General features: G+C 41.1%; 1 protein-coding gene across 4 annotated transcripts in view; it reads right to left on the bottom strand.

Annotated features, from left to right (window-relative positions):
* senju (UDP-galactose transporter senju) overlaps positions 1-27635 on the bottom strand; it is a 344839-nt gene that overhangs the window by 135378 nt on the left and 181826 nt on the right. For 3 of the 4 annotated variants that reach the window (XM_070092211.1, XM_070092210.1, XM_070092212.1), the window contains exon 6: positions 23238-23417. The exons of the other annotated variant lie outside the window; for it this stretch is intronic. In XM_070092211.1, the coding sequence (XP_069948312.1) occupies positions 23238-23417 (180 nt within the window). The remainder of the gene's footprint in view (positions 1-23237; positions 23418-27635) is intronic. 4 annotated transcript variants of the gene reach the window in all.

The following is a 27635-nucleotide window of genomic DNA, read 5'->3' as shown; positions in this document are numbered from 1 at the left end:
CACTGGTAAGATCCTTGAGACAATAATCTCAAGACAAATGACAGAGTTTTTTGACTACCACTCACTACTTTGTGATCGTCAATATGGCTTCAGGAAAGGTTACTCTGCTGCTGATCTGTTGTTAAACCTCTCCACTAAGTGGCACCAGTCACTGGATGAATCCAAAGTCAGCTGTGTGGTAGCACTGGACATTGCTGGCGCTTTCGACCGGGTGTGGCACCAGGGCCTCTTAGCAAAACTTCAAGCACTGGGAATTGCAGGCTCTACGCTATGTCTCCTCAGTGACTACCTTCATGGTAGATCTCTAAGTGTAGTTCTCAATGGAACGGAATCAGCAAGACATCCTATTGGGGCAAGTGTTCCACAAGGAAGCATGCTGGGTCCATTGTTATGGAATGTCTACTTCAACGACATTCTTCATCTCATCCCAGAATCACATGCATATGCAGACGACTGTACACTGACATTCACTTATCCAAGAGAAGAAATGCCAGCTGCTCTAAGCTACATCAATCACCAGCTGAGAGCTATATCAGCTTGGGGAAATAGATGGCAAGTAACATTTGCACCTGAGAAAACGCAAATGATGATCGTCTCTAGGCACCATGATGGTAATGCTGGTGCAGTAGTAAGGATGAATGGGAGGATGTTGGCACCTGGAGAAGAAGTTGATATCCTTGGGGTGAAATTTGACTCCAAGCTAACCATGAAGAACCATGTTGTAAATCTTGCAAACAAGGCAGCCAGGAAGCTTACAGCACTTCGCCGTATCTCCCATCTGCTTGACAGTAGGGGTTGCAAGATCCTGTACGAGGCACAAGTACGCTCACACCTCGAGTATGCTCCACTTTCTTGGTTTGCCTGCCCCCCCTCTCATCTGCGACTGCTTGACAGAGTAGAGAACAGAGCAAGATGTCTCATCTCTTGCCTGGACCCATCCTGGATAGATCTGTCATTTCAGCAGAGCCTTCAACATAGGAGGGATGTGGGTGGCCTTACTGTTATGTGCAAGGCCAATATTGTCAAAATACCACACTTGGATCCACTTCGAGGACAGCATGAAACAAGCTTTTATGCCACAAGACGGGCAGAAAGCAGTAACTTCACTCTGGCTGTACCCTTCTCCAGAACATCACTCCATCTGAGATCATACATACCCAGGATGACTAGAGTATGGAACACATTCGTACAGCATAATGATGTCAACAAGATAAAGTCAGTTGATCAAATGAAAATGCTGGCCCACAGATGGCTCCAACTTCATCCTGTTTCCTACTTGTATGTCTCATAACAATAAAAATGCTTTCAAATGAGCTGATGTAGGTAACAGGTCTTAGCTTGCCAATAAAGTTAGGAATCCTTAACCTGTAAATAGCTGTCAATAACGCTAGGGATCCTTAACCTTGTCAAACCCTGTGTAAAAAAAAAAAAAAAAAAAAAAAAAAAAAAAAAAAAAAAAAAAAAAAAAAAAAAAAAAAATAGAGAGAGAGAGAGAGAGAGAGAGAGAGAGAGAGAGAGAGAGAGAGAGATAGAGAGAGATAGAGAGAGATAGAGAGAGAGAGAGAGATAGAGAGAGATAGAGAGAGATAGAGAGAGATAGAGAGAGAGAGAAAGAGAAGAACTTCAAACCTACAAGCCTCCTCTGGGATGACTTCACACCGCAAAATAGCAAGAATATCTACGCTATCTGGCTATTGTCCCAGTAATTACTGCAGTGTTTGTGAGTATACTACAAGGGACAAAATTTTTCTTAGATGTAAGGAGCCTACTTGTTCCAACTACTGCCACACAGATTGCATTCCAGAAGAAGAATTTTGTTGCAGCCAGGTTGAAAATTTCAGAAAATTTAAGGATATCCATAATCCTGTGGTATATGTGGATACAAGCCTGGAGCTACAGGAGGAAGGTTCAGAAGTCCTACCTCAGGGACTCCTGTCCAAAGATCAAGACTGCCCTCTTGGGCCGTGTTGTAAAGTTGCAGCTAAGATAATCCATCACAGGGAAGCACTTCATGAGCTCCTCAAATCATTAGATAACCTACAAGCTATTGTAGAAGGCCAGTGCAAGCCTTCATCAAGTGACGTAAGCTGCTCAGCTGATGGTGACACTATTGACAAAGACTGGAAGTCCCACACTGAGCTTAACTCAGGGGTAAACAACTGGTGGAATTCTGTCATCGCTAAGGTCCCACAGACTGACAGAGTTCAAAACACTACCTTTGGGAATACTAACACAATTCCTCTGACCACCACAGAGGGAACAAATCCTCTTCCCAGCAACGAGGGAAGCCTTGGATCTGTTAATTCTCCTACACCTGACATCTCTGCTTCAGCCACTGCCAGTCTACTTGACAGTGCACATACCATCTCTGATCCTACACCTGTCAGCACACCTGCCGATACTATTCTAGAATCTGGTAGCAGTGCTTCGTCAGCAAGTTCTGAGCCAGGAGTTTCTCCACCAGAGAACGGTGCAGTTAATGATCAGGGAACTATCACTGCACCTGATCACCTACTGCGCCGAAGTACGAACAGCAGGGACACATCTGTCAGAACTGGTAGAGGACGGGGCAGAGGACGTGGAGGAGGACGTGGAGGAGGAAGACATCTACAGCCGTCTCACCCTCCACTAACACAGTTCCAGCGGCAGAATCTGAGGACAAATCTGCAAAACTCAGGAGGTGCAACAAATCCTAGTCCACCCTCCCAGGCACCTAGGCTGTGCTCTCGCTGTCACCGGAAGGGGCACACTGCCAACAACTGCCTGCGAGATACCAGGTGTAATTACTGCTACAAGAAAGGACATAAGGAGGACCAGTGTCGGAAGAAAAAGGAACTTGACAGACTGGGCCACCTGTTTAGAGACCTGTTCTCAGAACAAACCAGCAGGATCTCTGAATTGGTGAACACTCTCACACGTCACCCACTTAGCTACTCCTATCCCAGCCCAGCAGGTGGGACTGCGCCTTATACAAGACCACAGACCTACATCCCTGCAGCTGCCTCAGTACCCTACCTCTCTCAAGGGCAGGCACCTTACATTCCCTACACACCCACCACCTCAAGCTGACCACTTCATCATGAGGAGCCAGTCTATCAGCATCCTGTCGGCCAACATTAGAGGTTTCATTACTAATGTTGGAGAGCTCACACATAGTTTTGTGAAACACTCGACGTCCCGACATGATAGCTGTTGTTGAAACATTTTTGGACGACAGGACTCCAGAAAATTTTGCAAGAATTGCTGGCTACACCTCATGGATGAGAAGAGACAGGCAAGGGCAAGGAGGAGGTGTTGCTGTGTGCTTCTCTAAAAGTGTTCATGCCCAGCACATTGATGTTGCCACCCCTACACATCTTGAAATGATGTTCTTCAAGCTCTGTATAAACACTAGTACCTCTGTACTAGCATGTGCAATGTACAGACCTCAGTGGCAACATGCAGACCCTATCAACTTCCTAATGGAAAATATTGACTCCCTTCTGCTACAACACAACTGTCAACATATTATAATTGTTGGTGACCTCAACCAGCACCTTATACAGAGGGACTTTGATGACCTTCTTGCAGTGTTTGACATGAGAAACTTTGTTGATTTCCCTACTCATATCTCTGGCTCCTCCCTTGACCCAGTAGTGAGTGATCTGGCAGAAGGCATAGTCACTTGTCAACCCCTCGGCTATGTTGGATCGTCTGACCACAAGGCTGTTTTTACGACACTTAAGATCCCAACAGAACGAGGTGAGGAGTCCACACGCACAACCTGGCTATGGGAAAGAGGTAATTGGCCAGCCCTTTGCTCTGAGCTCGCCACCACCGACTGGAATGCTCTTCTCCAAGGGGATGTTGACAACCAAGTGAAAGCCTTCACTGGACACATCCTTAATCTACAACAAGAACACATTCCTCACCGGCAATATGTGACGAAGCCTACAGATCAGCCTTGGTTTGGCTTTCGTTGTAGAGAGGCTGCTACTGCTAAGTACAAAGCATGGCGAAGGTATAAGAGACATCCTACCACCTATAACAGGAACTTGCACATGCAAGCCTGTAGGCATATGGGTGATGTTCAAAAGTGGGACATTGCTAAATGGGAGGTGGACAGTAAAAGAAAGTTAGCATCAGGTAGGGTAGGCTCCAAAACCTGGTGGTCCCTGGTCAAGGACAGACAAGGTTATCTGCCTGATGAACTTATTCCACCTCTAAATCGACAGGATGGGACCACCTCTACTAGTAGTCAAGAGAAGGCGGACCTCTTTGCTGAACACTTTGCTACCAAAATGCAAGTTCCTGATCCAGCAAGGGACCCTCCTTGGCTAGCTGCAAGAACTGTGTCAAAACTGTCAGTGGTGACAATAAGGCAGGAGGAGGTGCATTTCCTACTTAAATCGCTTGACCAAGAAAAGGCTGTGGGCCCAGACAAGTTGAGCCCAAGATTGTTGAGAAGATGTGCAGACCAGCTAGCAGCACCTCTAACTCGCATCTTTCAGCACTGCCTAGTACAGTGTAAATGGCCCTCTCTATGGAAAGAGGCGAATGTAGTCCCTGTTCACAAAAAGAAGAGCAGAGCAGAAATCAGCAACTACAGACCAGTGTCACTCCTGTCAATCACTGGTAAGATCCTTGAGACAATAATCTCAAGACAAATGACAGAGTTTTATGACTACCACTCACTACTTTGTGATCGTCAATATGGCTTCAGGAAAGGTTACTCTGCTGCTGATCTGTTGTTAAACCTCTCCACTAAGTGGCACCAGTCACTGGATGAATCCAAAGTCAGCTGTGTGGTAACACTGGACATTGCTGGCGCTTTCGACTGGGTGTGGCACCAGGGCCTCTTAGCAAAACTTCAAGCACTGGGAATTGCAGGCTCTACGCTATGTCTCCTCAGTGAATACCTTCATGGTAGATCTCTAAGTGTAGTTGTCAATGGAACAGAATCAGCAAGACATCCTATTGGGGCAAGTGTTCCACAAGGAAGCATGCTGGGTCCATTGTTATGGAATGTCTACTTCAACAACCTTCTTCATCTCATCCCAGAATCACATGCATATGCAGACGACTGTACACTGACATTCACTTATCCAAGAGAAGAAATGCCAGCTGCTCTAAGCTACATCAATCACCAGCTGAGAGCTGTATCAGCTTGGGGAAATAGATGGCAAGTAACATTTGCACCTGAGAAAACGCAAATGATGATCGTCTCTAGGCACCATGATGGTAATGCTGGTGCAGTAGTAAGGATGAATGGGAGGATGTTGGCACCTGGAGAAGAAGTTGATATCCTTGGGGTGAAATTTGACTCCAAACTAACCATAAAGAACCATGTTGTAAATCTTGCAAACAAGGCAGCCAGGAAGCTTACAGCACTTCGCCGTATCTCCCATCTGCTTGACAGTAGGGGTTGCAAGATCCTGTACGAGGCACAAGTACGCTCGCACCTTGAGTATGCTCCACTTTCTTGGTTTGCCTGCCCCCCCTCTCATCTGCGACTGCTTGACAGAGTAGAGAACAGAGCAAGACGTCTCATCTCTCGCCTGGACCCATCCTGGATAGATCTGTCATTTCAGCAGAGCCTTCAACATAGGAGGGATGTGGGTGGCCTTACTGTTATGAACAAGGCCAATATTGTCAAAATACCACACTTGGATCCACTTCGAGGACAGCGTGAAACAAGCTTTTATGCCACAAGACGGGCAGAAAGCAGCAACTTCACTCTGGCTGTACCCTTCTCCAGAACATCACTCCATCTGAGATCATACATACCCAGGATGACTAGAGTATGGAACACATTTGTACAGCATAATGATGTCAACGAGATAACGTCAGTTGATCAAATGAAAATGCTGGCCCACAGATGGCTCCAACTTCATCCTGTTCCCTACTTGTATGTCTCATAACAATAAAAATGCTTTCAAATGAGCTGATGTAGGTAACAGCTCTTAGCTTGCCAATAAAGTTAGGAATCCTTAACCTGTAAATAGCTGTCAATAAAGCTAGGGATCCTTAACCTTGTCAAACCCTGTGTAAAAAAAAAAAAAAAAAAAAAAAAAAAAAAAAAGAGAGACAGAGAGAGAGACAGAGAGACAGAGAGAGAGACAGAGAGAGAGACAGAGACAGAGAGAGAGACAGAGACAGAGACAGAGACAGAGATATGGGCAGGCGCATATTTCTGAACTGTAAGAAGCTATTTGATATTGTTTCTTACATGTTCTACCGTTCATAGTCTTCCATCAATTGGAAGACCTGTTAATGGGAGGCAGAGCAAGGCTCCAAGACAGCCTTGACAGACTACAGGTATGATTAAATAGCTGGCTCTTGCACTTTCATTTCCACACATTTCTAACACAGCTATTGGAAGCCGTGCTGGTGACTATTACAATGACAATGTTGTGGCCCATTTTAGGCAAATCTTAAAGGAAAGGGAGGTACAGACCTCTATGGACAGATTTGTTGTGCGACAGAGGTCCAGTGACTCTCAAGCTGGTCTTAGTGGCATTAAAAGAAGAAGGGAAGTAACCCCAGAAAAGGACTTGCTACCTCCAGTCCTAATGGAGGGGGATTCCCCTTCTAAACAATAGGTTCAACACTCTCCCCTCCTCCCATCCCATCAATCATCACCAGATCTTCATTAAAGGTAAGTGTCAATTATTCTATTGTTATTATTCTATTGTTATTGTAATTATTCTATTGCATTAAACTTAATATTTCATGTGGTAAAAGTTTTTATTTTCATACTTTTGGGTGTCTTGCACGGATTAATTTGATTTCCATTATTTCTTATGGGGAAAATTGATTCGCTTTCCGATAATTTTGGTTTACGATGAGCTCTCAGGAATGGATTAACATCGCGAACTGGGGGTCCACTGTATAGGCTTCCGTTTCACCCATTTGACATGACAGCAGTACCTCCCTGGGTGGTTGCTGTCTACCAACCTACTACCTCTTCCTGTTATATGGCGGTGAAATAAGAAAGCCTGGGTAATGAAACAATTGTTTGAAGATTGGTTTGCAAATAATTTTTGTCCTGCAATTGAATGTTACTGCAAAGATAATGATATGGATTTTAAAATTTTTTTGTTATTCAGCAATGCACCAGGTCATCCTACTTCTCTTTCTGACTTGAATGAAAATATCATTGTAATTGTCCTGCCACTGAATACGACATCATTATTGCAGCCAATGGATCAGGGTGTCATTGCTATATTTAATGCCTATTATTTAAGATGTACCTTTGTGCAAGCCAAAAAAGCAATGATGGGAGAAAATGCAGTAAGTTTAAACGAATTTTGAAAAAGTTACAATATCCCAGATACAATTGAAAAAATAAGCAAACTGTGGCTTGAAATAACTGAGAGCAGTTTGTCAGTTTCTTTTACTGCATTGTTCCAACGATTTTATCAGTTTTGAATTCCATATTGAAACTGCTTGTGAAAACATGGTGCATGGCCAAGGAAATGTCCTTGGTCCACTCCTCTTTCTCATTTACATCAATGACCTACCTAATTCATCACAGCTACTCAAACCCATATTATCTGCAGATGACACAACATATGTCTTCTCTCACCCAAACCCAGTCATACTGGCCAACACTGTTAATGGTGAATTGCAGAAAATATCTACCTGGATGATGACAAATAAGCTTACCTTCAATACTGACAAAACCTATTTCATTCAATTGCAAATGTTCCGCTTAACATAACACTAAATGGATCACCCATCACAAGACTCACAGAGGGAAAATTCCTAGGAATCCACCTTGACAGTAGCCTCAAATTCCAGACACACACACAACAAATTTCTAAGAAAATTTCTAAGACAGGGAGCATACTATCAAAGATATGGTACTATGTTCCACAATCAGCTCTCCTTGCACTGTATCATTCACTCAACTACCCTTATGTCACATATGGAATTTGTGCATGGGGATCAACAACATTAAATCACCTAAGTCCACTAATAACCCAACAAAAGGCTGCAGTCACAATGATAACAAATTCCCACTCCCAACAGCATAGTCAACCAATATTCAAGTCTAAAACTGCTCACTTATTCATACTTATTCATGTGGCTACTACATACATAGAACACTACACTCAAACATAAACCCTCCATTCAAACTTCTCCTTACCAACCTTAACAGGACACATGACCACAACACAAGACAGATCTCTTTTTGATGTACACTGTGCCCATATCTCACTGTGTAAAAACTCTATGTACATAAAGGGCCCCAAAATTTGGAATTGATTACCAGTAAATACTAAAGTAACCAGGTCTGAACACCAGTTTAAGGCTCATCTCAAAAACCACCTACTCACCCTAAACTAAATACAGTTGACCCCCGAGTTTCGTGATTAATCCGTTCCAGAGAGCCTGCCGAAAGTCGAAATTCACAAAACTCGAAACCATTTTCCCCATAAGAAAAAATGGAAATAAAATTAATCCGTTCCAGACACCCAAAAATATTAAAATAATTTTTTTTTTCAAATTAAATAAAGATTTATATACTGAAAGCAATGAGAAATCAAGTACATACATATAAAAAATAATAATTACATTACACTTACCTTTACTGAAGACTTCTGGGTGGATGGAAGACGGGAGGAGGGGATAGGAGGAAGGTGTACACTCTTGTTTGGAAGGAGAATCTCCTTCCATTAGGACTTTAGGTATTAAGTCCTTATCTGGGGTTACTTCTCTTCTTCTTTTAATGCCACTGGGAACAACTTGAGAGTCACTGGACCCCTGTTGCACAAAATATCTGTCCAGAGATGTCTTTTTCTGGCATTTCTCTAAGATTTCCCTGAAGTGGGACACAACACTGTCATTGTACATGTTGCAGATATGGCTTGTTTCAGCTTGGTCAGGGTGATACTTTTCAACAAAACTTTGCAACTCATTCCACATTCCACACATGTCCTTAACCCTTTGAGGATTTCGGACATACTAGTACGGCTTACGCGCAAGGGTTTTTGACGAACTAGTATGCATAAATTCTAGCACCGTCAAATCTCACGGGAAAAGGCTGGTAGGCCTAGATGTGAGAGAATGGGTCTGTGTGGTCGGTGTGTGCGGTAGAAAAAAATCTGGGACCCAGTGGTGCATTGTGGGAACGCCATCTTAGTAAACAATGTTCACCATGCCTCGCGGTAAGAAGCTCCTCACTCCTCGGCGAATTGGGACACTTTTGTTCCCCAGTGACAGTTCTAATACAGATGGAAGTGCCAGTGAAGATGAGTTTCAAGGTTTTGGTGAGGTTTTGACCAAAACTAATGACCATAATATCAGTAATAGAGAGGAAAACCCAGACGACCCTCAGCCTTCCACCTCTGGTGCTGGGCCGTCTTGTTCACGTTCAGTTGTACCAGAATCCAAGAGGAAACTTCTATTTTCCCAAATCCCAGACTCAGATGAGAGCATGTGTGATGATAGTGATAGTGAATATGAACTACAAGCTCTTCAAACTAGTTCCAGTAGTGATAGTGAAGTGCAATATTCCCCAGTGAAGCGTCAGTATATACGACGATATATGCGCTCTGGTAGTGTGCCATATGCTATTCCAAGGGGAAGGAGTGCATCTCAGAGTACATCCCGTGGCTGTACAACAGGAACAGACAGTGAAAATGACGATGATACTGTTGCAATTGGGATGGAAAATGTGTGTGGTGGTAGTGGTGCTGGTGGTGAGGCACCAGCAGTAGGCCATGCTGCCACCCACGCTGCCACCCATGCCGCTGCCTCAGTTGATCTACAACGAAGGCCACCATCCCCCACCCACCCACCACACCAGCCTCCACAACCACAACCACCTGTCATTGTCCAGTACCCACCAGCAGACAGCACCTGGGATTGGCAGGAAGCTGTCAATTTTGTTCCAAATGCCCACCAGTTTGATGACAGCCAAAGTGGAATACGGCCATCTTATACACTTGGGAACAATGCCACTGAACTGGAATGTTTCGAGTTATTCTTTGACGAACCACTGATGGAAAGTATTGTCATGGAAAGCAACACATACTACGAGTACACCATGGCAAACACATTACTTTCACCAAAATCACGTCTACACCAGTGGAAGGAAGCAACTGTGGCTGAGATGTATCTTTTCTTTGCCACAATAATGCTTATGCCACATGTGTATAAGCACAAAGTGAAATCATACTGGTCAACAGACTGCCTGATTGCAACCCCAGGTTTCAGTGATATAATGCCAGTGAATCGATTTGTGCTAATGTTACGTATGCTTCACTTCTCAGACAAAACTAGACCTGACAGAAACGACAGGTTATATAAGATTAGGAATGTGTTTGTGTATCTGAAAGAGAAATTCAGTACGCATTTTTATCCCTTCAGGGAGCTTGTAACTGACGAGTCTTTGATTCTGTTCAAAGGAAGACTTTCTTTCAAGCAGTACATACCAAGCAAGAGGAAACGGTTTGGTATAAAGTTGTTTGTGCTTTGTGATTGTTACAGTGGTCTGGTATTGGATATTATTGTGTACACTGGAAGTTATACATTGCAAAATACCAGGAAGTTATTGGGCATCTCAGGTGATGTGGTTAGAACAATGATAGAACCATACCTTGGTAAGGGGCATATATTATATACAGATAACTGGTACACAAGCCCCTCACTCAGTGATTTTTTGCGAGTGAACATGACAGATATGTGTGGCACAGTGCATGCAAATCGAAAACATATGCCCAGTTTTGATGCTGGCACTCGTAGAGGTGAGGTGCAGGCGTTTGCTGCCAATGACATCATGGCATTTCGGTGGCATGACAAACGAGATGTCACACTGTTGTCATCAGTTCACCCTAATGAAATGGCAGACAGTGGCAGGCAGCATAGAGAGAGCAATGAACCCATTCTAAAACCTGCAGCTGTGATTGATTACACCTTCAACATGCATTCAGTGGACAAATGTGACATGCAGATTGGGTTTGCTGATTGTGTTCGCAAGAGTTATAAGTGGTACATCAAACTCTTTTTTCATCATCTGGATATTTCCATGCTCAATGCTTATAATATGTATAAGATGAGGACCAGAAACAAACCACAGTACGGAGAATTCTGTTTGTCTGTCATCAGACAAATAGTATTCAAGTACCAAGGAACAACACCTGCAATTGACCGTCCACCAAATTATCAACAACTACCTGCTCGTCTGAAGCATGGTGATCACTTCCTGGTAAAACTGCCTGCTACTGCTTTCAAGAAAAAGACTCAGAAGAGGTGTTACGTCTGTGCACATACAAAAAAGTGCCCACAACAGCGCAGAGACACTCGTTTTATGTGTGAGGAGTGCAAAACACAACTGTGCATGACACCATGTTTCAAAGACTTCCACAGGCTGCAGAACTTCTTGAAACATTCCCTGTGACTGTATATGTGTATATAAAATATAGAAAAATAGTAGTAAACAACATTTCATATCGTTTGTTTGTGTAAATATTTTCTATAAACAAAATAATGACAACAGTGTTTACGCCCTTATTGTGTAGTATTGAAAAAGAAATAACTTACAAAATACTGATCATGTTGGCCTCAGAGGCCATAAAAGTTACTCAGAAAAAGAAAAATGGAAAAATAATTGAAAATAGTACATAAAAAATTATATAGAAAAATACCGGTTGACGGCAGTCGGCGATGTTACCAGATGTTGCTCAATTCTGGCAAACTTCACGCCTATAATGTTTAGAAAAAAAAAACTATTTTTTCATAAGCAAAAATAATTTTTTTTTTTTTTTGAAATTTGGCCGACCCTGAGAACGAGTTTCTGAGAGGGTCTGTCGACCCTCAAAGGGTTAATCACTGAAGAAGGAACCTCCTTCACTCTCTTTTCCTCCTCCTCTGAAGCAAGTTCCTTGGCTGTGGTCTTATGCTGCTCCAGTTGAAGCTCTTGCAGTTCATTAGTGGTTAGCTCTTCCCTGTGGTCCTCCACCAACTCTTCCACATCCCCGTCACTCACCTCCAACCCCATGGACTTGCCCAATGCCACAACACCTTCCATAACAGGCAGAGGGTCGGCAAGGACAGGGTCTGCCTCAAACCCTTCAAAATCCCTCTAGATCGTGTTCCTCACTTTATTTACCAAAGGGCCTGCACTAGCTTTCCTTGGGTCCATGATGACTTATTTAGCAGTTGCAAGCACAAAAAACAATGGATTATTATGAAATGTATTTATGAACCCGTGGGGTGGTGGTCACGTGTTGGAAAACAATGGCACACTGAGCGTGAATAGCGTGGTAGACTGGCTTGGTGTGCGTGGTGATGGGCAGACGGGTACCGGACGGTCGCCGAAATACGAGTCTAATCACGAAACTCGAGGCCAAATTTTGCCAAAAAAACTTGCCGAAGGTTGAATTTCACGAAACTCGATGCTGCCAAAACTTGAGGGTCCACTGTACTCAATATTTAACTTTACTAAAAAAATTATCTAAATCTTAAAACTTCAAATCTAGATGCCCAAAGTTCACATATTATTAACCCCTTGACTGTCGCAACCCCCAATCCTGAAGTGTCTCCTGGTGTCGCAAAATTTAAAAAAAAAAAAAAAAATTTTCTTATGAAATGATAGAGAATCTTTTCCTGATTGTAATGACACCAGTAAATCGAAATTTGATGAAATTACCCTCTCGCAAAGTTAGTGAAATCGGCGATTTCACCCACTTTGAGCCCTATTTTCGGCTAATTCCATTGCTCCACTCAACCAAGCTCCATTTTTTCTATCGATTGAGTACAAGAAACTGCCCATTTACCGATTTCAACTACCCAATAATGTGGTCAGAAATTTGCAATTTGGTCAATTTCACGAAAATTAAAAAATAAGACAATTTCAAAATAAGGTCCAGAATGAACAATGCAGACATTCCTGGCTCTATAATAACATTTTCAGTCACGTCTCCAGGCCCCTCTGATATTACTCTTGCTTTCTACTTCGATTTTTTATTTAAACAAAAAATAGAAGATTTACTGTTATGCAGACTACTGCAATATTGTAATACTGTAATTGTACAAATAATGTCAACCCATTCATGACTGCATATTAGAATGGCTAGTTGGACATTTATTGGACAATGACATCATTTGTTTACTTTTGAACATCGGCAAAAATAAAACATTTTCTCTAGTTTGAGCTCCATTTCCAGGTTCTTTTTATAGTAAAACCAATCAAAATCACCTCTAATTCTATAATATGTTTTCTATTCTATCAAGTGAGACCAAGAAAACGAGAATAGAACCATAAATACAGTGGACCCCCGGTTAACGAACTTTTTTCATTCCAGTAGTATGTTCAGGTGCCAGTACTGACCGAATTTGTTCCCATAAGGAAAATTGTGAAGTAGATTAGTCCATTTCAGACCCCCAAACATACATGTACAAACGCACTTACATAAATACACTTACATAATTGGTCGCATTTGGAGGTGTTCGTTAAGCGGGGGTCCATTGTACTATACAAAAATAGACCACAAAGTCGGCATTTCAATTTTTTTTCTCATTATGCACTGCATGCTCCAGGATTTTTTTATATGGTGCACACTGACCACACAGACATATTCTCTCACATGTGGGCCTACCAGCTATCTCCTGCTTGATTTGAAGCCGCTAGAATGTATGAGTATATATACGTCAAACATGGTACCTTGTAAGACGTATATACACGACCAAAACAGTCAAGGGGTTAATACTACTTTGTAGTATAAATACCTACCCAAAACAATACTGCCTTACACCCAATTGTAGCATTCTCATACTGTAAACTACTTTCAACAACTCACAATGTTATATTCCCATAATTTAATTCCAATATTCATTATTGAAACTGTTGTAATTAGAGTAAAATTACTGTCTGCTATAAACAAAGATGATGTACAACTTAAACTATGATCAACGTCTTTAGTATTAAGTAGGATGTAAGGCATTAAATTAAGTCTGCCCATAATGCCTAGGCACGATAGTGGCTCTCTTTGCACTGTACCCCATTATTGTAATTTCATAATCTCAATGTAACCTTGCAAAGAAATAAACTTTGTTTATAAAATAATTTGCCAATGCATTGACTTGCATTCCAATGACCCTGATGATGCAACACTTGTGGAAATGGATCAGCAATGTTTATATGAAGAAACAAATGAAAATAAAAAACAAAATACTGCGCCCATGAAAAAATTCTCGTTGGATGAACTATCAATGTTAACTGCAAAAGTAGATGCTTATGACTTCATAATGAACATGAATCCAAACATTCGAGTTAGGCAGGTGTTACAAAATGATATGTGAAGAAAAATACTGTGCAAACTATGTTGCTCAACTATTTTCAAAATAAAAAATAACTTCTTCTTTACCCAATGTATGGTACAACTGAAATAAAAATCTTTAGTACTACTATTTCATCATTTTTATCTTTTGTAATTTCTTTATCTACAGGTGTGTCCAAGAGTTTCATGTACACTGATCTGTACTAAGCAAACAGCTAAATGCTTTTGTGATCCAGTACATTTAATCGTATTGTTGGAACACATTACATTAAAATACATTATAATAATACCTCAATCAGTATGGTATCACAGAGTATTTTGACACACATTAACCATACTATACAAGGTTTTGTTGTATTATATTATAGTCTCCCCATCGTATATGAAGAATCAAAACCCCTCAACCGGCCCGGTGGTCTGGTGGCTAAAGCTTCCGCTTCACACACGGAGGGCCCGGGTTCGATTCCCGGCGGATGGAAAGATTTCGACACGTTTCCTTACACCTGTTGTCCTGTTCACCTAGCAGCAAATAGATACCTGGGTGTTAGTCGACTGGTGTGGGTCGCATCCTGGGGGACAAGATTGAGGACCCCAATGGAAATAAGAGACAGTCCTCGATGACACACTGACTTTCTTGGGTTATCCTGGGTGGCTAACCCTCCGGGGTTAAAAATCCTAATGAAATCTTATCTTATCTTATCATAACTCTCCTTGTGCTGACTGACCCACATGGGTTAAGTACTTCACAGAAATATATTATTATTATTAGGCCGGACTTGAGTCCTGGAGATGGGAAGTACAGTGTCTGCACTCTGAAGGAGGGGTGTTAATGTTGCAGTTTAAAAACTGTAGTGTAAAGCACCTTTCTGGCAAGACAGTGATGGAGTGAATGATGGTGAAAGTTTTTCTTTTTCGGGCCACCCTGCCTTGGTGGGAATCGGCCAGTGTGATAATAATAAATAATAAATGTCGATGAAGAAAGGGAGGCGGTAACTTCATGCATTGGCCAAGGAGGTATACCATCTTTTAGGAGTGAAGAAGAGCAGGATGTGAGTGTGGGGGAGGTGCATGAGGCATTACGTAGAATGAAAGGGGATAAAGCAGCCGGAACTGATGGGGTCATGACAGAAATGTTAAAAGCAGGGGGGATATAGTGTTAGAGAGGTTGGTATTTTTGTTTAATAAATGTATAAAAGAATTCCTGCTGGAAGTCCAAGCCCCTCGCACACAAAACCTCCTTTACCCCCTCCCTCCAACCTTTCCTAGGCCGACCCCTACCCCGCCTTCCTTCCACTACAGACTGACACACTCTTGAAGTCATTCTGTTTCGCTCCATTCTCTCTACATGTCCGAACCACCTCAACAACCCTTCCTCAGCCCTGTGGACAACAGTTTTGGTTAGGAGGAGGTGCGGGATTACCAAAACTGTTGTCCACAGGGCTGAGGAAGGGTTGTTGAGGTGGTTCGGACATGTAGAGAGAATGGAGCGAAACAGAATGACTTCAAGAGTGTATCAGTCTGTAGTGGAAGGAAGGCGGGGTAGGGGTCGGCCTAGGAAAGGTTGGAGGGAGGGGGTAAAGGAGGTTTTGTGTGCGAGGGGCTTGGACTTCCAGCAGGCATGCGTGAGCGTGTTTGATAGGAGTGAATGGAGACAAATGGTTTTTAATACTTGACGTGCTGTTTTAGTGTGAGCAAAGTGACATTTATGAAGGGATTCAGGGAAACCAGCAGGCCGGACTTGAGTCCTGGAGATGGGAAGTACAGTGTCTGCACTCTGAAGGAGGGGTGTTAATGTTGCAGTTTAAAAACTGTAGTGTAAAGCACCCTTCTGGCAAGACAGTGATGGAGTGAATGATGGTGAAAGTTTTTCTTTTTCGGGCCACCCTGCCTTGGTGGGAATCGGCCAGTGTGATAATAAAATAAAAGAGGGGAAGGTACCTAGGGACTGGCAGAGAGCATGTATAGTTCTTTTATATAAAGGGAAGGGGGACAAAAGAGATTGTGAAAATTATAGAGGAATTAGTTTACTGAGTATACCAGCAAAAGTGTATGGTAGGGTTATTATTGAAAGAATTAGAGGTAAGACAGAATGTAGGATTGTGGATGAGCAAGGAGGTTTTAGAGTGGGTAGGGGATGTGTAGATCAAGTGTTTACATTGAAGCATTTATGTGAACAGTATTTAGATAAAGGTAGGGAAGTTTTCATTGCATTAATGGATTTAGAAAAGGCATATGACAGTAGTAGGTTGGTAGACAGCAACCACCCAGGGAAGTACTACTGTCCTGCCAGATGACTGTGAAACAGAAACCTGTAACTGTTTCACATGATGGTAGGATTGCTGGTGTCCTTTTCTGTCTCATAAACATGCTAGATAACAGGGATATCTTGCTACTCCTACTTACACTTTGGTCACACTTCACAGCCATGCACATGCATATATATATATATACATACATCTAGGTTTTTCTCCTTTTTCTAAATAGCTCTTGTTCTTTATTTTTTCTCTTGTCCATGGGGAAGTGGAAAAGAATCTTTCCTCTGTAAGCCATGAGTGTCGTATGAGGCGATTAAAATGCCGGGAGCAATGGGCTAGTAACCCATTCTCCTATAAACATTTACTAAAAAAGAGAAGAAGAAAAACTTTATAAGACTGGGATGCTTGAATGTTCATTGATGTAGTGTGGATGACAAGAAACATGATTGCTGATGTTATGAATGAAAAGAAATTGGATGTCCTGGCCCTAAGCGAAACAAAGCTGAAGGGGGTAGGGGAGTTTCGGTGGGGGGAAATAAATGGGATTAAATCTGGAGTATCTGAGAGAGTTAGAGCTAAGGAAGGGGTAGCAATAATGTTGAGGGATCAGTTATGGAAGGAGAAAAGAGAATATGAATGTGTAAATTCAAGGATTATGTGGATTAAAGTTAAGGTTGGATGCGAAAAGTGGATCATAATAAGCGTGTATGCACCTGGAGAAGAGAGGAATGTAGAGGAGAGAGAGAGAGATTTTGAGAGATGTTAAGTGAATGTATAGGAACCTTTGAACCAAGTGAGAGAGTAATTGTGGTAGGGAACCTGAATGCTAAAGTAGGAGAAACTTTTAGAGAGGGGGTGGTAGGTAAGTTTGGGGTGCCAGGTGTAAATGATAATGGAAGCCCATTGATTGAACTTTGTCTAGAAAGGGGTTTAGTTATAGGTAATAAATATTTTAAGAAAAAGAGGATAAATAAGTATACAAGATATGATGTAGGGCGAAATGACAGTAGTTTGTTGGATTATGTATTAGTAGATAAAAGACTGTTGAGTAGACTTCAGGATGAACATGTTTACAGAGCGGCCACAGATATATCAGATCACTTTTTAGTTGTAGCTACACTGAGAGTAAAAGGTAGATGGGATACAAGGAGAATAGAAGCATCAGAGAAGAGAGAGGTGAAGGTTAATAAACTAAAAGAGGAGGCAGTTAGGGTAAGATATAAACAGCTATTGGAGGATACATGGGCAAATGAGAGCATAGGCAATGGGGTCGAAAAGGTATGGAGTAGGTTTAAAAATGTAGTGTTAGAGTGTTCAGCAGAAGTTTGTGGTTACAGGAAAGTGGGTGCGGGAGGGAAGAGGAACGATTGGTGGAATGATGATGTAAAGAGAGTAGTAAGGGAGAAAAAGTTAGCATATGAGAAGTTTTTACAAAGTAGAAGTGATGCAAGGAGGGAAGAGTATATGGAGAAAAAGAGAGAGGTTAAGAGAGTGGTGAAGCAATGTAAAAAGAGAGCAAATGAGAGAGTGGGTGAGATGTTATCAACAAATTTTGTTGAAAATAAGAAAAAGTCTTGGAGCGAGATTAACAAGTTAAGGAAGCCTAGAGATCAAGTGGATTTTCAGTTAAAAATAGGAGAGGAGAGTTATTAAATGGAGAGTTAGAGGCATTGGGAAGATGGAGAGAATATTTTGAGGAATTGTTAAATGTTGATGAAGATAGGGAAGCTGTGATTTCGTGTATAGGGCAAGGAGGAATAACATCTTGTAGGAGTGAGGAAGAGCCAGTTGTGAGTGTGGGGGAAGTTCGTAAGGCAGTAGGTAAAATGAAAGGGGGTAAGGCAGCCGGGATTGATGGGATAAAGATAGAAATGTTAAAAGCAGGTGGGGATATAGTTTTGGAGCGGTTGGTGCTATTATTTAATAAATGTATGGAAGAGGGTAAGGTACCTAGGGATAGGCAGAGAGCATGCATAGTTCCTTTGTATAAAGGCAAAGGGGACAAAAGAGAGTGCAAAAATTATAGGGGGAGAAGTCTGTTGAGTATACCTGGTAAAGTGTATGGTAGAGTTATTACTGAAAGAATTAAGAGTAAGACGGAGAATAGGTTAGCAGATGAACAAGGAGGCTTTAGTAAACGTAGGGTGTGTGTGGACCAGGTGTTTACAGTGAAACATATAAGTGAACAGTATTTAGATAAGGCTAAAGAGAAAGTTTTTGTGGCATTTATGGATTTGGAAAAGGTGTATGACAAGGTGGATAGGGGGGCAATGTGGCAGATGTTGCAGGTGTATGGTATAGGAGGCAGGTTACTGAAAGCAGTGAAGAGTTTTTACGAGCATAATGAGGCTCAAGTTAGAGTATGTAGGAAAGAGGGAGATTATTTCCCAGTAAAAGTAGGCCATAGACAAGGATGTGTGATGTCACCGTGGTTGTTTAATATATTTATAGATGGGGTTGTAAGAGAAGTAAATACGAGGGTCTTGGCAAGAGGCGAGGCCCTCTTCTCTTTCTCCTATACATAAATGACCTTCCAAATGCTTCGCAATTACTCAAACCCACACTATTTGCAGATGACACTACATACGTATTCTCTCACCCGAGCCCAGTCACGCTAGCCAATACTGTAAATACCGAATTACAGAAAATATCTACCTGGATGAGGACTAACAAACTTACACTAAACATTGACAAAACCTACTTCATTCAGTTTGGTAACAGAGCTACAGATGTCCCTCTTAACATAATGATAAACGGATCACCTATCACAAAACTAACAGAGGGAAAATTCTTAGGAATCCACCTTGATAATAGACTCAAATTTCATACACATATACAACACATCTCTAAGAAAATTTCCAAGACTGTAGGCATACTATCGAAGATACGGTACTATGTTCCACAGTCAGCCCTCCTGGCCCTATATCACTCTCTTATTTACCCCTATCTCACCTATGGAATTTGTGCATGGGGCTCAACAACAATTAACCATCTCAGACCACTAATTACTCAACAAAAGGCTGCAGTTAGAATGATAACAAATTCTCACTACAGGCAGCACACTCCACCAATATTCAATACACTAAACCTACTCACCATACAAAACATCCATACTTATTACTGCACCTATTACATACATAGAACACTTAACTCTGATATTAACCCTCCCCTCAAACATCTCCTTGCCAACCTCAACAGAACACATGACCATAACACAAGGCACAGATCACTCTTTGATGTTCCTCGTGTCCATCTCACACTATGCAAAAACTCAATGCACATAAAAGGCCCTAAAATCTGGAATTCATTACCTGTAAATATAAAAGAAACACTACCTGATTATAAATTCAAGTCTCTTCTCAAAGATCACTTACTCACCCAAAACCAAATAAATACTGAATAACTGAACCTTATAAATTGTATATCTTAAATGTTTCTCACAATTATATCATATAAATGTTAAACCTAAAACCGAATCTAACTTTATTATTTTTTAAATACACTACCTAACAGAATCACTACCTAACTGAATGCAACAATATGACCTGTCTTTGTAATACTCACTTGTGCTTTATAGTAATCTGTTTACATTAATGTTTTATCACTGATTTCATCATTGCTTAGTTAATCTTAAGTTAATTTTAAGCCAGCCCGTAATGCTATGCATAGTATAAGTGGCTTTGGCATACTGCTCTTACCTGTATTTTTTTGTACCTCTGTATGTGTGCACAAATTGAAAATAAATAAATAAATAAATAAATAAATAAATAAATAAAGAATCACACAAAGTGGGAGTTCTCACAGTTGCTCTTTGCTGATGACACTGTGCTCTTGGGAGATTCTGAAGAGAAGTTGCAGAGGTTGGTGGATAAATTTGGTAGGGTATGTAAAAGAAGAAAATTAAAAGTGAATACAGGAAAGGGTAAGGTTAAGAGGATAACAAAAAGATTAGGTGATGAAATATTGGATATCAGATTGGACGGAGAGAGTATGGAGGAGGTGAATGTATTCAAATATTTGGGAGTGAACGTGTCAGCGGATGGGACTATGAAAGATGAGGTGAATCATAGAATTGATGAGGGCAAAAGGGTGAGCAGTGCACTTAGGAGTCTGTGGAGACAAAGAACTTTGTCCTTGGAGGCAAAGAGGGGAATGTATGAGAGTATAGTTTTACCAATGCTCTTATATGAGTGTGAAGCATGGGTGATGAATGTTGCAGCGAGGCGAAGGCTGGAGGCATTGAAGATGTCATGTCTGAGGGCAATGTGTGGTGTGAATATAATGCAGAGAATTCGTAGTTTGGAAGTTAGAAGGAGTTGCGGGATTACCAAAACTGTTGTCCACAGGGCTGAGGAAGGGTTGTTGAGGTAGTTCAGACATGTAGAGAGAATGGAGCAAAACAGAATGACTTCAAGAGTGTATCAGTCTGTAGTGGAAGGAAGGCGGGGTAGGGGTCGGCCTAGGAAAGGTGGAGGGGGTAAAGGAGGTTTTGTGTGCGAGGGGCTTGGACTTCCAGCGGGCATGCGTGGCATTTGATAGGAGTGAATGGAGACAAATGGTTTTTAATACTTGACGTGCTGTTGGATTGTAAGGAAAGTAGCATTTATGAAGGGATTCAGGGAAGCCGGCAGGCCGGACTTGAGTCCTGGAGATGGGAAGTACAGTGCCTGCATTCTGAAGGAGGGGTGTTAATGTTGCAGTGTAAAAACTGTAGTGTAAAGCACCCTTCTGGCAAGACAGTGATGGAGTGAATGATGGTGAAAGTTTTTCTTTTTTGGGCCACCCTGCCTTGTTGGGAATTGGCCAGTGTGGTAATAAAAAAAAATATATAATAGAGTGGATAGGAGAGCAATGTGGCAGAGGTTGCAAGTATATGGAATAGGTGGTAAGTTACTAAATGCTGTAAAGAGTTTTTATGAGGATAGTGAGGCTCAGGTTAGGGTGTGTAGAAGAGAGGGAGACTACTTCCCGGTAAAAGTTGCCTTAGACAGGGATGTGTAATGTCACCATGGTTGTTTAATATATTTATAGATGGGGTTGTAAAAGAAATAAATGCTAGGGTGTTTGGGAGAGGGGTGGGATTAAATTATCTGGAATCAAATACAAAATGGGAATTGACACAGTTACATTTTGCTGATGATACTGTGCTTATGGGAGATTCTAAAGAAAAATTGCAAAGGTTAGTGGACGAGTTTGGGAGAGTGTGTAAAGGTAGAAAGTTAAAAGTGAACATAGAAAAGAGTAAGGTGATGAGGGTATCAAATGATATAGATAAAGAAAAATTGGATATCAAATTGGAGAAGAGGAGTATGGAAGAGGTGAATGTTTTCAGATATTTGGGAGTTGACGTGTCAGTGGATGAATTTATGAAGGATGAGGTTAATCATCCTAGGTAGTAGGTTGGCCTAGGTAGTAGGTTGGTAGACAGCAACCGCCCAGGGAGGTACTACCGTCCTGCCAAGTGAGTGTAAAATGAAAGCCTGTAATTGTTTTACATGATGGTAGGATTTCTGGTGTCCATTTTTCTGTCTCATAAACATGCAAGATTTCAGGTACATCTTGCTACTTCTACTTACACTTAGGTCACACTACACATACATGTACAAGCATATATGTATATACACACCCCTCTGGGTTTTCTTCCATTTTTCTTACTAGTTCTTGTTCTTGTTTATTTCCTCTTACCTCCATGGGGAAGTGGAACAGAATTCTTCCTCCGTAAGCCATGTGTGTTGTAAGAGGCGACTAAAATGCCGGGAGCAAGGGGCTAGTAACCTCTTCTCCTGTATATATTACTAAATGTAAAAGGAGAAACTTTCATTTTTCCTTTTGGGCCACCCCACCTCGGTGGGATACGGCCGGTGTGTTGAAAGAAAGAAAGAGGTTAATCATAGAATAGATGAAGAAAAAAAGGCGAGTGGTGCACTGAGGTATATGTGGAGACAAAAAACATTATCTATGGAGGCAAAGAAGGAAATGTATGAAAGTACATTAGTACCAACACTCTTATATAGGTGTGAAGCTTGGGTTGTAAATGCTGCAGCGAGGAGATGTTTGGAGGCAGTGGAGATGTCCTGTCTAAGGGCAATGTGTGGTATAAATATTATGCAGAAAATTCGGAGTGTGGAAATTAGGAAAAGGTGTGGAGTTTATAAGAGGGCTGAAGAGGGGTTGTTGAGGTAGTTTGGTCATTTAGAGAGAATGGATCAAAGTAGAATGACATGGAGTGTGTATAAATCTGTAGGGAAAGGAAGGCGGGGTAGGGGTCGTCCTTGAAAAGGTTGGAGGGAGGGGGTAAAGGGGGTTTTGTGGGCGAGGGGCTTGGACTTTCAGCAAGAATGCATGAGTGTGTTAGATAGGAGTGAATGGAGATGAATGGTATTTGGGACCTGATGAGCTGTTGGAGTGTGAGCAGGGTAATATTTAGTGAGGGGATTCAGGGAAACCGGTTATTTTTATATAGCTGGACTTGAGTCCTGGAAGGGTTTGAGATATTGGCAGTTTGGAGGGATATGTTGTGTATCTTTATACATATATGTTTCTACGCTGTTGCATTCTGAGCACCTCTGCAAAAACAGTGATTATGTGTGAGGTGAAAGTGTTGAATGATGATGAAAGTATTTTCTTTTTTGGGATTTTCTTTCTTTTTAGGTCAACCTGCTTCGGTGGGAGATGGCTGAGTTGTTAAAAAAAAAATATCTTTATATCAACAAACCTGAGATAGTGATGTAGTTGTAAAGGCAGATAATATGTCTCCTCTACAGAGGAGAACCAGTGCATTACAAATGATGGAGTCAATGTACATGAAGACATTCTGCACCATAATATGCACCTCAGCACCAGTGTCTTTCAACAGTTTTTCATTATAGACACCAGCAAGGCAGGAGCAGAACACCTGTAATGCCAAAGAAATTTATTTCAGACTTATGTCACATTGTATTTTTAACACTATAATTACTTGAACAACAAATGCACAGCATGTTAGTGGCTTTCTGTTTGTGTTTAACAATATTTTATTCCATATAAAGTACATTCTGTAGGTAATATTGTTGGCAGAATTACCAACTGTATGTTAGTTAAAGGACACAAGTGCAACAAATGTGACATTTTATTGTGTCAACGTTTTGCTCCCCAGGAGCTTGACCAAGTTCATGGAGAGCAAAACGTTGCCACAATAAAAATGTCACATTAGTTGGACCTGTGTCCTTTTACCTACATTTTGTATAATGCAGAAAGAAATAAAGATTGTTTGTTGTTTGTAGTAATTTCAATGTACACCTCATTACTTGTAGACTTATAATACACTTTTTTTTTTTTTCCAACAAGTCGGCCGTCTCCCACCGAGGCAGGGTGACCCAAAAAAGAAAGAAAATCCCCAAAAAGAAAATACTTTCATCATCATTCAACACTTTCACCACACTCACACATTATCACTGCTTTTGCAGAGGTGCTCAGAATACAACAGTTTAGAAGCATATATGTATAAAGATACACAACATATCCCTCCAAACTGCCAATATCCCAAACCCCTCCTTTAAAGTGCAGGCATTGTACTTCCCATTTCCAGGACTCAAGTCCGACTATATGAAAATAACTGGTTTCCCTGAATCCCTTCACTAAATATCACCCTGCTCACACTCCAACAGATCGTCAGGTCCCAAGTATCATTCGTCTCCATTCACTCCTATCTAACACGCTCATGCACGCTTGCTGGAAGTCCAAGCCCCTCGCCCACAAAACCTCCTTTACCCCCTCTTTCCAACCCTTTCGAGGACGACCCCTACCCCTCCTTCCTTCCCCTATAGATTTATATGCTTTCCACGTCATTCTACTTTGATCCATTCTCTCTAAATGACCAAACCACCTCAACAACCCCTCTTCTGCCCTCTGACTAATGCTTTTATTAACTCCACACCTTCTCCTAATATCCACACTCCAAATTTTCTGCATAATATTTACACCACACATTGCCCTTAGACAGGACATCTCCACTGCCTCCAACCGTCTCCTCGCTGCTGCATTTACCACCCAAGCTTCACATCCATATAAGAGTGTTGGTACTACTATACTTTCATACATTCCCTTCTTTGCCTCCATAGATAACGTTTTTTGACTCCACATATACCTCAATGCACCACTCACCTTTTTTCCCTCATCAATTCTATGATTAACCTCATCCTTCATAAATCCATCCGCTGACACGTCAACTCCCAAGTATCTGAAAACATTCACTTCTTCCATATTCCTCCTCCCCAATTTGATATCCAATTTTTCTTTATCTAAATCATTTGATATCCTCATCACCTTACTCTTTTCTATGTTTATTTTCAACTTTCTACCTTTACACACATTCTCAAACTCATCCACTAACCTTTGCAATTTTTCTTTAGAATCTCCCATAAGCACAGTATCATCAGCAAAAAGTAACTGTGTCAATTCCCACTCTGAATTTGATTCCCCATAATTTAATCCCACCCCTCTCTCGAACACCCTAGCATTTACTTCTTTTACAACCCCATCTATAAATATATTAAACAACCATGGTGACATTACACATCCCTGTCTAAGACCTACTTTAACCGGGAAGTATTCTCCCTCTCTTCTACACACCCTAACCTGAGCCTCACTATCCTCATAAAAGCTCTTTACAGCATTTAGTAACTTACCACCAATTCCATATACTTGCAACATCTGCCACATTGCTCCTCTATCCACTCTATCATATGCCTTTTCTAAATCCATAAATGCAATAAAAAAATCCCTACCTTTATCTAAATACTGTTCATATATATGCTTCAATGTAAACACTTGATCTACACATCCCCTACCCACTCTGAAGCCTCCCTGCTCATCCACAATCCTACTTTCTGTCTTACCTCTAATTCTTTCAATTATAACCCTACAGTATACTTTTCCTGGTATACTCAGTAAACTTATTCCTCTATAAATTTTACAATCTCTTTTGTCCCCTTTCCCTTTATATAAAGGGACTATACATGCTCTCTGCCAATCCCTAGGTACCTTCCCCTCTTTCATACATTTATTAAACAAAAGTACCAACCACTCCAACACTATATATCCCCCTGCTTTTAACATTTCTGTCATGATCCCATCAGTTCCAGCTGCTTTACCCCCTTTCATTCTACGTAATGCTTCACGTACCTCCACCACACTTACATTCTGCTCTTCTTCACTCCTAAAAGATGGTATACCTCCCTGGCCAGTGCATGAAATTACCGCCTCCCTTTCTTCCTCAACATTTAAAAGTTCCTCAAAATATTCTCGCCATCTACCTAATACCTCCCTCTCCCCATCTACTAACTCCCCTACTCTGTTTTTAACTGACAAATCCATACTTTCCCTAGGCTTTCTTAACTTGTTTAACTCACTCCAAAATTTTTTCTTATTTTCATTAAAATTTTTTGACAGTGCCTCTCCCACTCTTTCATCTGCTCTCCTTTTGCACTCTCTCACCACTCTCTTCACCTTTCTTTTACTCTCCATATACTCTGCTCTTCTTATAACACTTCTGCTTTGTAAAAACCTCTCGTAAGCTACCTTTTTCTCTTTTATCACACCCTTTACTTCATCATTCCACCAATCACTCCTCTTTCCTCCTGCCCCCACCCTCCTATAACCACAAACTTCTGCCCCACATTCTAATACTGCATTTTTAAAACTATTCCAACCCTCTTCAACTCCCCCACTACTCATCTTTGCACTAGCCCACCTTTCTGCCAATAGTCGCTTATATCATGCCCGAACTTCCTCCTCCCTTAGTTTATACACTTTCACCTCCCTCTTACTTGTTGTTGCCACTTTCCTCTTTTCCCATCTACCTCTTACTCTAACTGTAGCTACAACTAAATAATGATCCGATATATCAGTTGCCCCTCTATAAACATGTACATCCTGGAGCCTACCCATCAACCTTTTATCCACCAATACATAATCTAACAAACTACTTTCATTACGTGCTACATCATACCTTGTATATTTATTTATCCTCTTTTTCATAAAATATGTATTACTTATTACCAAATTTCTTTCTACACATAGCTCAATTAAAGGCTCCCCATTTACATTTACCCCTGGCACCCCAAATTTACCTACTACTCCCTCCATAACATTTTTACCCACTTTAGCATTGAAATCCCCAACCACCATTACTCTCACACTTGATTCAAAACTCCCCACGCATTCACTCAACATTTCCCAGAATCTCTCTCTCTCCTCTACACTTCTCTCTTCTCCAGGTGCATACACGCTTACTATAACCCACTTTTCACATCCAATCTTTATTTTACTTCACATAATCCTTGAATTTATACATTTGTAGTCCCTCTTTTCCTGCCATAGCTTATCCTTCAACATTATTGCTACTCCTTCTTTAGCTCTAACTCTATTTGAAACCCCTGACCTAATCCCATTTATTCCTCTCCATTTAAACTCTCCCACCCCCTTCAGCTTTGTTTCACTTAAAGCCAGGACATCCAGTTTCTTCTCATTCATAACATCCACAATCATCTCTTTCTTATCATTTGCACAACATCCACGCACATTCAGACTTCCCACTTTGACAATTTTCTTCTTCTTATTCTTTTTAGTAATCTTTACAGGAAAAGGGGTTACTAGCCCATTGTTCCCGGCATTTTAGTTGACTTTTACAACACGCATGGCTTACGGAGGAAAGATTCTTATTCCACTTCCCCATGGATATAAAAGGAAAAGTAATAAGACCAAGAACTATTAAGATAAAATCAAAGAAAACTCAGATGAGTGTGTATAAATAAATGTGTACATAATACTCTTATTAACATTTAAACTGAAAGCAGTTTAAAAATTATTCTTAAAACTGTTTGAAGGCATACAATGGTGGCTCACAGGAAATATATGAGCCCAATGATTTTTTATAAATACATTACACCCAATTTTAACTCTTTCACTGTCTCCCACATAGATCTATGTTACTGATGCCAGTGTTGCTCATGTAAATCTATGTTACTGATGCCATTGATGCCAGTGTTGCTCATGTAGATCTATGTTATTGATACCAGCGTTGTTCATGTAGATCTATGTTATTGATACCAGCGTTGTTCATGGAGATCTATGC

Source organism: Cherax quadricarinatus, chromosome 38, assembly GCF_038502225.1.
Source record: "Cherax quadricarinatus isolate ZL_2023a chromosome 38, ASM3850222v1, whole genome shotgun sequence".
Lineage (NCBI taxonomy): Eukaryota > Metazoa > Arthropoda > Malacostraca > Decapoda > Parastacidae > Cherax > Cherax quadricarinatus.
Note: the sequence above shows the minus strand (reverse complement) of the source record. Positions and strands in the feature narration are given on the sequence as shown.